This window comes from Aethalodelphis obliquidens, unplaced genomic scaffold, assembly GCF_003676395.1.
Source record: "Aethalodelphis obliquidens isolate GAN/ISIS:26980383/991018 unplaced genomic scaffold, ASM367639v1 scaffold39, whole genome shotgun sequence".
In the NCBI taxonomy this organism is placed as follows: Eukaryota; Metazoa; Chordata; class Mammalia; order Artiodactyla; family Delphinidae; genus Aethalodelphis; species Aethalodelphis obliquidens.
In genome coordinates, this window is record NW_020837983.1 from 8,068,221 (window position 1) to 8,082,147 (window position 13,927).

Here is a 13,927-nt window from a genome sequence, read left to right on the forward strand (position 1 = left end):
AGCACCTACTGCTGACTTGTGAAAAGATAATTTGCAGATGCTGAGAAAATGTAGAGATATAAAGACACCATGTGAGACATCAAATTTACTTGAGAAGCATTTGAAAAGTCATAGAATGTTTTAAACATTTTATGTGTCATACTGTAATAAAAATGTTATTGCTCTAAAGAAAATATCAAAGGTATAAACCAAAAGCAAATAACTAAAATTCTAAATTAGATGCATTTTAGTTTATATTATGATGAAATGGAACAGGGAGTACAGTATTTCACACATACAGAAATTCTTTGAGTAATGGAATTCAGCAAATTAGAATTTTAGCACATTTAGAAGAACCATGCGCATAACAAGTGGAGTCTTTCCCTTGACTTTGAGTTTGCTGGCTGTTCGACTTGGTATCCTTTCCTGATTTTTTGGCTTCTAACAGAAACTTTCTATTTATATCACTCCTACATTTTCCTTTTCTTTTCGTTGGTTTTTCCTATCTGGGAAAGTATTTTTAGATCATTATATAGATGAAAACAAAGATTTTAATTTCAAATGTACTAGATTACTGGAAATATGCATGGATTTGTTTTTGAAAGCATTATCACTATTACATTACAACTTATGAAAATCTTATTTCTTACTTACAACCATGTGGCTAATTGTTTTCATTCCTTTAAATGTAGGAGATAACCAGAATTTCTAGAGGATAGGCTACATAGTAATTTTCCTACTTATTCTATTTGGAAAAAGTTTCAGCGTGACTTTTTAAAGAAGTATGTGTTCAGTTCTTTTTTGTTGTGGGGAGCACAACCCTTCATAAATGATACCATTCCATTATCAGTATTAGTTTTTTCTCAGTAATAATAGATGGGCATTAAGGTTAACATAACTAAGATCAATGGGCATAAAAACAAAAACTATACAGTAGGTGTGCTTTTCTTGTTAGCTGAACTAGCTGATGAGAAGTGTTATTGATAGGCATACTTTGTTTAGTAATACTATCTGAAATCCATTTAGCCAAACTTTTTCTGGATTTCTGTGATTCATACTATGGACTTTACTAATACTGCTTTTCTGACTTGTAGATTAGGTGAGTTCCTTTTAAAAGAAATTTTGTGGGGTAGATGTATTCCTTAAATTTCAGATTAATTGGCAAAGGTCATTAAATTGTGAAAGTTCCTTTGGTATTCTGATATTCCTTTTTAAAAAATGTTTGATCTGTTTTTTAAATATAGTGAATAAGTATACAGGTTTTAGAGTCAGATCTGTATTCACATTTTAGTTCTGCCATTTACTGAGTTGTTTGTTTGTTGTATTTTGCACAAGTTCCTTAACTGCATAGATTGTTTTGAGAATTAAATGAGATATCCGTGAAGTTCTGTGTAAAGTACATAGCACAGAGTAGCCTATGCATAAATGATTACGTTTTGGAATTTTTTTTTTCCTTACCATTCACAATGATAGTCCTATTTAATATATTCTAATTCATACTTACTTCACATACCTAAGCATGTAATGTCTTTTAAAAAGTTTGAAGACCTAAGAATGGAAATGTTCAAACTTGGAAAAGACCATAAAAATTATCTACACAAATTTTATTTTACAGTTGAGGAAACTGCAGTTTGGGGAAATCAAAGATTTGTCCTTGACGTAAGCATTTGTCCTTGACTTAGCTAGGTTGTGGCATGGCCAAAACTGAAATTCCTATCTGTGTCCTTTCTACTATGTAAGCTTAATTTATCTAGAAAATGCACTTACGTATAAATATTTCATTCCTTGAAGAAATCATTAAGTGAAATGCTATTTCTAAAGTCTTAAAGTAGCACCTAATTCCCCGTGTACTTTTTATAAAAGGAAAAAAATACTTGTTTGGTTTAGTAAATTAAATGGTTCCCATTTGGGGACGTGAGTGTGTTGTTTTTTAATTCACAGTTGATTTAAATCCCTGAGGAAAGCAGGGATGATGAACGTATATTCCATTTGTACCTATGGTTAAAATTCTTTGAATAATTATTTTTTTTATGCTCTTTTAAGCCATTTGGGCAGTTTCTGAAATAAAATTATCTTCTTGGAATATCTTCTGGACAGTAGTACTATAAACCAAATAGATTTTAATTAGTAAAAAAATGAGTGATTTGTATCATCTAATGCACTACTTTTCTCTGTAGGACACAGAAGAATTAGAAAAAGAGATTAGAGAAGAGCTCCCAGTGAATACCTCTAAGGTCCGTCCAAAACAGGAAAAAGCTTTTTCTTTGAAGACCATAAGCACTAGTGATCCAGCTGAAGCGCTCATCAAAAATAGCCAGGTAGGGCTTCCCTGGTGGCGCAGTGGTTGAGAGTCCGCCTGCCGATGCAGGGGACGTGGGTTCGTGCCCCGATCCGGGAAGATCCCACATGCCGCGGAGCGGCTGGGCCCGCGAGCCATGGCCGCTGAGCCTGCGCGTCCGGAGCCTGTGCTCCGCAACGGGAGAGACCACAACAGTGAGAGGCCCGCGTACCGTAAAAAAAAAAAAAAAAAATAGCCAGGTAACTTTCTGATATGTAAGGAATAAAATTTTGATGACTTGAGAATTGTATTAATAGTAATATTTTATGGAGGCCCATGCTAAACATTTTAAATACACCAAATTGCCCTTACAACAACCCCACAAGAAAGGTACAACCCATTATATAAATGAGTTTAGAGAAGTTGAATAAGTTGGCCCAAGTCCCATAACTATCAGATGCAAAACTAGAGAGAACCACTAGACTGTATTTTTTTCTTAAATATCTAGGCATACAAGGGATAGATGGCTTACAGAAAATGTGACTGGTTCCACTTTCCCAAAAGCATGCACACAATATAAAACGACTATGGTCCGACCTCCCAGAATGTAGCATTTGTTTAAAATTTGCTGACAGTATCTTGAACTGTGTGCCTCTGTGGAAAATTTTGATATGTCAGAAGGGACCATTTTACAAAAGGTCTAGACCAGTGACACAAAGACCATAGCTCTTTAAAAGTCTGATTTCTAATTTGGTAAGTTATATCATATAGAAATATAAGAAATATGAATGACCATGAAATTCTGCATGGTTCGTTTATATACTCATTCAAAAAATGTATTGAGAACCTACCACAGTGCCACACACTAGTTAAGGTTCTGGGGACACATCAAAGAACAAAGCAGACAAAAAAATCTCTGCCTCTATGGAGGCTACATATTTAATGAGACAGCTTTACACAAGAACCTGAATTACTGTTAAGAGAAAGAATTTGTAACATCCTGATACTAAAAATCTTAACCATACTTCCTATTTGGACTTGATGCTTTTAATTCCCTGAGAGTATTTTGACATAAAAGAATGCAGTCTCAATACATACATAGGACTTCCCTCATAGCGCAGTGGTTAAGAATCCGCCTGCCAATGCAGGGGACACGGGTTTGAGCCCTAGTCCGGGAAGATCCCACATGCCGCAGAGCAGCTAAGCCCGTGAGCCACAACTACTGAGCCTACGCTCTAGAGCTCCCGTACCTAGAGCCCGTGCTCCACAACAAGAGAAGCCACTGCAATGAGAAGCCCGCGCACCACAATGAAGAGTAGCCCCCGCTCACCGCAACTAGAGAAAGCCCACGTGCAGCAACGAAGACCCAGCGCGGCCAAAAATATATAAATAAACTAATTTTTTTAAAAATACATACATAAATTTAATAGTAAGACTGCAAAGGGTCACATGACATTTTGATGTTTTACTTAATAAGTCATTTTCAGAAGCCATCTTGTAAAGGATATTTGAGTCCTTCTGTGATTTAATATAGGTAAATGAGAGAATGGGGGGGAAAGAGATTTAAAATGAGTACTGAACTTTTGGGTATGAAATAAATACAGGAAACATTATTAAAGTTGAACCAAGCAACATAAATGCAGCTTCAGATACCTGAGATAGGAAGAAGGAATTCTAGTAGTTACCTGGGTGCACACCTGCCTCTTGTTTCCTTTCCCGTTGTGCTTTCTTGAACCCATGGAGCCTGGAAGAACAAGGGGCAAGAGAAGCATGACTTACCCTTGTTTCTGTATTCAAAATAATCATCACAGGTAGAGCTAAAGGGTGAGATGATCTCTTACTCATCTGTTACAGCCTCAAGGCACTGTAGGTGTTGGAGTTTCTGTTGTTACCTGTCCTGAACATTCATTAACAGTCAGGCCTCATTCAGGCAAAACAGTTAGTTTACCTCTCTGCTCAGAGGTTGCAGAGGAGAAGGAAGATTCAAGAGTTCAGGCCCTACGCATTATGACTTCACTACCAGACTCAATAAAACTCTGACGATTTGGACCTGAGTTTTACTAGTTGCTTTAATAGATAAGACTCTAGTAGCCATAGTCTGCTGTATCTGAGGCCATCTTTTTCCTTGGGGAGGAAACTGAACCTATTGCTGCTGCTGTTTGAGATATCTCTAACTCTTGAGAAGAACAAAAGGGAGTATCACCTACTGGTAGTTCAGAAATTTGCTATTTTCTTTTTGCCTTCACATGAAAAGGTTTTGAGGAGGTGAGAGTTAGTGGGAAGTGGGCAGAAGCATTGAATACCAAAACATAAAAAAATCCTGTTACTTGTAATGAAAATGGAATTATTCACTCATGTGAAATTCAGTAAACATCTTGTGATTTTACACATTTATCCATTTTTATCCCAACCTGTATTTGTGGATATTGTAAATAAAGACTTATTTGGTTATGTGTCACTAGAGGGCAGGCATGAGTTGTAGCGCTTCTGCTGATAAATTATTTGGCAACCATGTTCATATTACTGCTATACAGCCTCTTGTATTACTATGATATTTATTTTTATTTGAAATTTTTAATGAAAATCTAAGATAATTTCATTTCAAAATAGCCTATCAAGACTCTTCCACCTGCTATTTCTACCGAGCCATCTGTTATTTCATCAAAAAGTGATTCTGACAAGAGCTCTTCCCAAGTGCCACCGATGCTACAAGAAACAGATAAATCCAAGTCGAATACTAAGCAAAATAGTGTGCCTCCTTCACAGAGTAAGTAATTCTCATTTTTGGTTCTTTTGGTGTTCTCTGTACTGTCTATAAGTGTTACTATCTTAAAAGTCTAATGGATTACTTATTAGAGCATCCCTTTCCTCCTTTGTGAAGATTCCTTGGACCCTTGTGGACCTCAGTTGGGAGGACCAGGGAGCTGAAATCACTTCAGGCAAGAATAGGTGGCCAAGGACATACACAGAGGAGGGCTATGCCTGCCCTTACTTGCCCAGTCCCTCCCTTTTTCTGTGCACATGTTCTTGAGACTGCAAATTGTTCTGTGCCCTTTTTTTTCCACCTCTTTTTCTCCCTTTAGCTACCTTTAGTGTCCATTTTACCCACTTTCACTTTTATTACTTAGATTGAGTCTTTTAAACAATGGTTTTTCTAGGTCAAAACTGGTGAAATAATATCCATATCGTTAAACCAAATAATACAGAGGAAAGGAAAAGAGGAAGGCAACCAGAGAATATCCTGAAAAACATGTAACTAGAACTTGAAAATGTAAACATAAAATGTGAGGCATCGTTAGTGGATCTCAAAGCATGTTTTTATTGATACTACTTTCATATTTTTGAAACAGAACAATATTTACTGTCCTCCTAACTCTCTCTCTTTTTTTTCCCCCCCTTTTAGCCAAGTCTGAAACTAGTTGGGAATCTCCCAAACAAATAAAAAAGAAGAAAAAAGCCAGACGGGAAACGTGAATATTTTTTTTTCCTGAATTGGACATGTGTTTGCAAACACTGTCTTGAAGATTATGCTGTTTATGCAATAATTTGTGAACATGTACAGAGTTTTATATAAATTTAAACCAATTTTTAAAACAAAACTGTGAACACAACCACCGTAAAAATGGAATCAAAGGAAAGTTAATTTATGAAATTAAGAGGTCAGCAGAATTGGAAGACACTTGGGGAAAGTCTTTTCAATCTAACAAGAACGATCTTAATTTAAGAATATTATCCTGGTTTTACAACAGTGCCCTGTTTACAACAGATTGTTCCCTGTCTCATCTGCAGCTGAGGAATAAAGGATTCTGATTAGAGAGAGGGTTGCCTACATATTCGTAGGCAGCTTCTTGGATCTTATGCACGGAACTTAAACCATTTGAATCTGTTTTATGCTTAAATCAAAGTGCTTTGATCAAATGCATAATCTGCCATATCTTTACATATTTGTTGGTAGCAATTTGTATTAAAGAAATCACAAGTGCAAATAAAAAGTCATTTATCGTTTGTTTAACTAAACTGTCATGGTTTAGTTTACAATTTTTAAAAAGTTCTTAAAACATTCAAAATGCAGTTGACACTTGTATGGCTTATGAAGTTATTTTTGATAGTCTTACTTTACTTGAATTGTTCAAAGTACAGTATATTTTAAGTTAAGAAAGGTAAACTATATATTTGTTTTATACTTTTAAGGTTCAGACTCACAAATAATGCTCTTGTTGATGATTTGAAAACTTTCAGGCAAAATCCACCTTACATTTTTTCCTTTCCCTAGCAATTACTTTTTTTTCCAGCACCAACTCTTCATCATTACTAATACTTTTTTGACTTTAAAAATGAAATCTTTCACAAACTAGTTATACAGACAGAACTTTGATTATATGATGGAGAATGAAAAACTAAAGTCAGACAGCTTTAATTGACATTGTCAAGACCTCCAGTTATCAGGAATACATTTTTTTACTGCCTTAACCTGTAGTGCGTAGAATATGCATCAATTTCTTGAAGGGGATTCGTGTTTTTATAAGAATTTTCATGTAATTATTGCAATCGTGATCAAATAAGGAACGTTTCCTGCTTGAAACTGTATTGATTTAAATGATGTGTGAGATGTTTCACCATTTTCAGGCACTGTGTAATTCTATTGTAATAAACTGGCAGGTATCTTTGTAACTATAAATAGTGCATGCTCAGCCATGTACACTGTAAATAGCCTTTACCAAACGTGTTTGACAAGGACCATAATTAACATCACTTAGTGAATTGTGATAAAGAAAAAAAGCCATGATTTATTCGATGTGATTGGCTTAATTGTTTTCCTGTGGCGCCAAGAATGAAACTGTTTAACAGCTGTAACCAATGGTACTGATCTGTCCATCCAATCTTGTCTTTATTATATTTGACTGTGGTTTGATAGTATTGCATTGTCACACTAGGAAAGCTAAAGAAACAAAATGCTTTTAGTTTTGCTGAAGACTGGCCTTATTAATGGACAGCTTTCCTAACAAGTGATTATTAACTTTTATCAGGTGTTAACATCTGTTTCAGGAACATGGCAGTATGTTTACATGTCAGAAGTTTTGTTTAATTCTATATTTCTAAATTGATTTGTTTAAATAAATTCAGCAAATGGATAGCATTGTTTTTATTTGCTTCAATATCGGGATAAATAAGCTAAAGTGCCAGGAGTGGATTTCTTCAAATGACTGTGCTCTGTTCGCTTTATATAGATGCTTCCTAAAGAGATCCAAGGATTCCTACATTGCAGCACTTTGTAAAGGTATCACAAAGGAGAATTGAATAGGGAGTCTGTGTAATTTTAGAATGTGCCAAAAGATCTATGCTCAACAAATTGAATTGAACTCTCTCAACTCTACCTCACCATTTCTTTATTTTAGAATTGTGTTGGCTATGTCGAATGCCGGACTTTATTTCTCCAGCTTAGTATCTCTCATTCAACCACCAACACCAGTGTTAGAAACACCATCTTTTGAGGGCAGATTCGGTGTTGAGACGGAGAAGTGCACTGCTAAATTGGGGTGGATCCAGGATGGAGATACCTGTCCCTTCTCTCTGGCTCAAGAACCAGGGCATGGATTTTTATCTTTTAAGAGATGGCAGCTATGAGTGATAAAATTAGTAAGTTCATTCTCTTACACATGAGTGAGATGCAAACTCTTGCACAAAGGATCATTGTTCATCGCTCTTCACTTGTTCCATAAAGTTGTTTATGTGACATGAAAGCAGTTTCTGGCGTCTGAACAGAGGAACTGTTTTCCAACATAAACTCAGAAGGCAATAAAATCAAGGTAATGATTCAGGGGAGAGAGGGGAGCCTGTTGTCCTTTGGAGGCTTGGATTAGATGCTCCCCAAACCACTAGTAGGGAGATAAGTGATCCCTTCAGGCTTTGTCAGGGCTGGAGGGGACCCTTGTTCTGATTAGCAAACAAAGCCTCCTAGAGAAACTACTAAAACTCTCTCTCATCCTGACCTGTCTGCCCGTACTTAACTGAATGAAAATCCTTCCCTGTTCTGGAGCAGGGAGTAGTGGGTTAGGAATTCCCCAGACTGGAATCCTACCTCTCTGTATCCTGAATTGAGCAAAACAATAGTTGAGAGAGTCCAAAAAACAAGTATTGAAATAAAATGTCATTAATGTAATTGACCGTGTTTACTTTGTGCATGCATTTTATTGGGCGGGCAGTGGGAATGACTCATCTGAATCTAATGGTATTATTTCATAGGCTAATCCAGTTTGTACTTGGGTTAAAGATATTGAAGGGCAATATTTAACTACAGAGTTTAGTTTTTCTTAATTACAAACAGTCCTCTATTAATAGAGTGTGAAATATCTTTCAAAATTTAGAATTTAGGATGTCTAACAGATGTCTTAAGACGTTCCTATAAGCTCATCGCACAAACTGGAATTACTTTCCAAAAGACTTAGGGAATGCAAATATGTTATTTGTAAAATGCATTGAGTATTGTAAATAAAACAAACCATTTTTGATTTAAGTTGCTCTTTACAGTTCTCTTACGGGAGGGCACTTTGCATCCTACGCTAGTCTAAAGGCAATGACTTTTTGATGTTCTTGATGTTTCTAAACTATAGGTTCTAAATGTTTCAAATGTTCTTGATGCTCTGAAACCATAGTTGTACTTGCAGGCTTTACCACTGGCAAGTCAAGTATTTGGAGTGAAACATCTCTTGAAATGTCCCTGTTCGTGACACAGTGTTCTCTGTGGGAAACAGCTTCCATCTTATATCATCTTAGCAGTAGATGTAACTGCCACCAGGTGTAGTGTATCACTTGTATCAACCTTTTAAATTAAGGAAATTAAACTCAAATTTGGCATTATGTATTAGTATGGCTGTGTCCTAAACAATAGTGACTTAATATAGAAGTTTATTTCTCTTGCATGTAGAAAAAAAAGAGAGAGAAAGCAGGCCCAAGAAAGCAGGCCAGGGCTACTCTGACAGTCTGCAGGGCCAGGCATCCAAGGTCCTTCTGTGTTGCCCTTCCACATTCTCAACACGTGGCTTTCGTGTCACGGTTGCAGGCAGCTGCACTAGCTAGAAACCTCCTCTCAGCATTTCTGCTCCCTTCCTTTAAGAACACTTCTTCAAGTTACTCACACCACACAGGCTTATCCACCCAAACTCAGTCAGTTGATCCTACTAGCTACAGAGGAGGATGGGAAGTCAGTGTTTCTCCTGGGCTGTCATGGGCCAAAGTAACATTTCAGGATTCATTACTGAGGAAGCAGTAGAGAAGTGGATATCAGGAACAGCTAGTGGTCTGTCACAGGGCTGACTACGTTGTGTATATCCTGCAGCCAAGCGTCACTTCTGAGGTTAGGTTTTAGCTTTTCCGATTGAGCGGAAAATTTTAAATCTCTTGGATGCTACTCAGAGTTGCAGCTAGTAATGTTTCAACTTACATATAGTAGATTGTGGAAGAAATTTCTGCCACTCAGTGACTGCTTGAAATCCTAGAGACCCAGAGGCTTCAAAAAACTGAGCAGCCTGCTCTCACACCTACAATGCAAGTATAGACTATAACAATTTTCAGTAGAAGTTACCCTGGTGCGTAATGTAATCTTTAAAAAATTAAAAGGCACTTTTACTATTCTAAATACTTTAACAGAATGATTTCTAATCCTAGCATCAAGAAAGGTATATGAGGTGCATTGTAAGATGTTTGCTACCTACCTAATTAACAATACTGAGGTTCATGAATAGGCTAATCTGAAGAAAATTTTAAGCAGATTCAAGGTCATCCCCCTGATAATGGCATTCTTTTTTGTATGTGTGCTTTCCTTTTTTATTTATTGTATCAAAGCATTCAAAATGAATATATGTAACATGTACATAAATTATAAAGCATAATAAACTGAACACCTCTGAAACCACCATTCTGCTTAAGAAATAGAACATTACCCGTAGGGGATCTTGGGGGTGAGCTTGCCGTTTGTTGTTGTCAGGTAACAGGACTGAGGCGGGGTGTAGGGGCGGGCTGTGGAGGCATGGATGAAAATAGCTACTCTCAGGCGCCCAGCTGGGCACAGCTCCTTTTCGGGGCCACAACTGAGTAGGGGTCCCAGGTAACACATAACCTGGTCTTGGAAGGCTGTCATGACAGACTCGCTATTGCTGCTTCCTCGAGTCACTCCACTGACATCTGTTGGGAAATTGTTATAGTAAATATGCATACGCACAGTGAATCTGAATGTGAATAGTGCCCTCGGAGTTAAGTAGTGCACGGTTTACATGGCAGCCTTTCCACAGGGAAAGAGGATAGCCAGGCTCTTTTCCAGACAGGAGCTTCCCCCAGGGTTCAGAAGAGCAGCGTGTGTCCTTAGGGCAAGTGTTCCTTGCGAAGTTTGCTGAAGGGGCTGCAGACATTCTGAAAAACACCACAAGGGTGTTTATTGGCAGGACAACCAGAGCTGTTAGCTACTTAAGACCCTGGAATTATGAATGATTTCTTTCTCTTCTAAACTGTCTTCAATAATTTAAAAAATACATTGCCGGGAAAATTTGGAGCTATTTCCATTTCTCATCAAAACTGAAATGACCACAATAATGAACAATGGAAGAAAACCTACCTTAGCACTGGAACTAGGAAAGGGGCATCCAAATGCCAGAAACCGGGGGACATTTGTATTATTAGCAATCAAAATCCAGAAATTTATCGGAAGAATAAAACAGGTATAATATCAGGAAATCTAACATTTCATTTAATCGCAAGATTAAAGCAGAAAAAGTACATGATCATGACACTAAGCTGAAGAAGTATGATAATCCAACAGCTATTCCAAATTTAGATTTTAAAAACTTGAAGTAGGTGAAATACTAAAGTCAAATCCATTAGAGTCAGAGCAAGGCAGGGTTTCTTGCTAGTCAACATTGTCTTAGGTATGAACAGTTAAAAAAATGCTTACATTGGGACTTCCCTGGTGGTCCAGTGGTTAAGACTCCGTGCTCCCAATGCAGGGGCCACGGGTTCCATCCCTGGTCAGAGAACTAGATCCTGCAGGCCACAACAAAAGATCCTGCGCGCCTCAACCAAGACCCGGCGCAGCCAAATAAATAAATATTTTAAAAAAAACATAGAAACCATCTATTTTTTTTAATATTTAAATTGATACATCAAAGAAGAGAGATCATTTTTCCCTGTTTGCATACCTAGAAAACCCAAGAGATTCTAATAAAAAGCTTATGAGCACTAAGAAAAGAATACACTAAAGTGGCAGATCCACAAAACCAATAGAATTTTATGTACTAGAATAAGCACCTAGAAGAGGAAATGGAAAAAATAATCCAATTACATCACAACGAAAACTGATTTTTGTTTTTTTTTTTTTTTGCGGTACACGGGCCTCTCACTGTTGCGGCCTCTCCCGTTGCAGAGCACAGGCTCCGGACGCGCAGGCTCAGCGGCCATGGCTCACGGGCCCAGCCGCTCCGCGGCATGTGGGATCTTCGCGGACCGGGGCACGAACCCGCGTCCCCTGCATCGGCAGGCGGACTCTCAACCACTGCACCACCAGGGAAGCCCTATGATTTTTTTTTTTTTTTTTTTTTTTTGCCCACGCCTCATGGCTTGTGGGATCTTAGTTCCCTGACCAGGGATCAAACCCAGGGCTCCAGCAGTGAAAGTGCCGAGCCCTGACCACTGGATGACCAGGGAATTTCCATAACTACCATGTCTAGAAATAAATGTTTCAAGAAAGATACAAGACCAAATGAAAACTGTAGTCTTTTTGAAGGACAGAATAATGATCTAACAAATGAAAAACCATCATTCTTTATTTGGAAAACAAAAATATCAATATTTCCCAAATATATAAATTCAGTTCAATTCCAGTTAGACGGAAACAGATTTTTCAAGTACCTCAAAGACTATGGAAACAAATAATTTTAAAAAACTGATGTAAGAAAAAGTAGCGAGCAGCTGCAAGAGAGGGCAGGGGGACCCGCCTCATGAATACCAGTTACAAGAATAAAATTTTAAATGACTTGTATCCATCAGGGTTCTTTGTTGTAAAACCCAGAATCCCCTCTGGCTAGTTTATGCTGAAAAGGAAGCACAAGACATCCAGATTCCCTTAACCTACCAGGAGTAACACCTGGCCTCATAGTCTGCTGGAGCAGAAACAACCTGCCCACCAGCTCCTGTGAGGATGCTCAGACTGCAACTCCTGACTCAGCTGCTGCTGCAGGCCATGCCTCCACAACTGGGTTCTGCCCAGGCCTCCTGTTTCCTCCCTCCTTTCTTAGTGTTGGGCAGGGGCAAGGTCATATCCATGTGTGTCAAGCAGCAAGGGATACCAGACAATGAATTTTGGCTGTGTGAGCAACTCCAAGCATAAAGGATATTCAAAATTTATTGAGCATTATACCAGTGCAGTTTAATAAGTTGTCAACTAAAAGATAGTCAAATAAGTTGGAAGAACAGGATGGGGAATCCAGAGATACATTCCTATATTCATGGGAATTCTGTATACAATTTAGGTGGTGTTTTAGTTTCGTGGCAAAAGGTTGATTTCTTTAATAGATGGTACTGGCACAACTTATCTGGCTGGAAGAAAATAAAGCTGGGCTCCATCATACCTTATATGAAAATAAATCCCAGTTGGATTAAAGACTGAAAAAAAAATTTGTTTAATCTTAAAAGACAGTACAGGAAACTACATGTACAACCCAGGAGTGGAGGAGATATTCTTTTCTTCTTTGTTTTTATAAAGGAAAATTTTTTTTCAGTTTCATTGAGAAATAATTGACATATCACTTTATATGGGAAGATGTTCTTAACCAAGAATAGGAAACCCTGAAGCTGTAAAAGAGAAGATAGACATATTTAACTGTATACAATTTTTAAAACTTTCAAAATGCTTTATTTTGGGACCGCCCTTGTGGCACAGTAGTTAAGAATCTGCCTGCCAATGCAGGGGACACGGGTTCAAGCCCTGGTCCGGGAAGATCCCACATGCCGCAGAGCGACTGAGCCCGTGCGCCACAACTACTGAGCCTGCGCTCTAGAGCCCGCGAGCCACAACTACTGAGCCCATGTGCCACAACTACTGAAGCCCGCGTGCCTAGAGCCTGTGCTTCCCAACAAGAGAAGCCACCGCAGTGAGAAGCCCGCGCACCGCATCGAAGAGTAGCCGCCGCTCGCCGCAACTAGAGAAAGCCGGCGCACAGCAAAGAAGACCCAATGCAGCCAAAAATAAATACATAAAATAAATAAATTTATTTTTTAAAAAAGAGTGAATAAGAGTAAAATAAAATAAATGAAATAAAAATAAACCCTAAGCACAGTTATTTAAAAAAAAAATTTGCTTTAACCCAGGTAAGCTCTGGTCTCCCCATTAGATCCTGCTGCTGCATACTAGACCAGAAAATCCACTTGGGGACGGTTGATTTGGTTTGTTATCACCTAGAGCTTGATCATGTTAGAAATAACTGAAGTGAACGTAAAGTTCTGAATAGTCATCTCCTCTGCACCCTATGGATAGCTGATAAAAAATGTGGTGAGGCTGGTGAGTTCTGGGTTGAGAGTGGTCATTAGGGATATTAGAAAAAGTAACAAGATAATTTTTCCTGGTGAAATGTTAAGCACAGTTCAGTCAAAAAAAAATTTTATAAACTTGTCACAGAAGGACAA

The 13,927-nt window shown here is 38.0% G+C and overlaps 1 protein-coding gene across 7 annotated transcripts in view; it reads left to right on the forward strand.

Annotated features, from left to right (window-relative positions):
• The window catches only part of MTDH (metadherin), a 53,587-nt gene extending 46,198 nt beyond the window's left edge, over positions 1-7,389 (forward strand). For all 7 annotated transcript variants that reach the window (XM_027131472.1, XM_027131476.1, XM_027131471.1 and 4 more), the window contains 3 exons: positions 2,157-2,297; positions 4,868-5,024; positions 5,661-7,389. In XM_027131472.1, coding sequence (XP_026987273.1) covers positions 2,157-2,297; positions 4,868-5,024; positions 5,661-5,731 — 369 coding nt within the window. In that variant the 3' untranslated portion in view covers positions 5,732-7,389. The remainder of the gene's footprint in view (positions 1-2,156; positions 2,298-4,867; positions 5,025-5,660) is intronic.
• Positions 7,390-13,927: the final 6,538 nt, after the last annotated feature.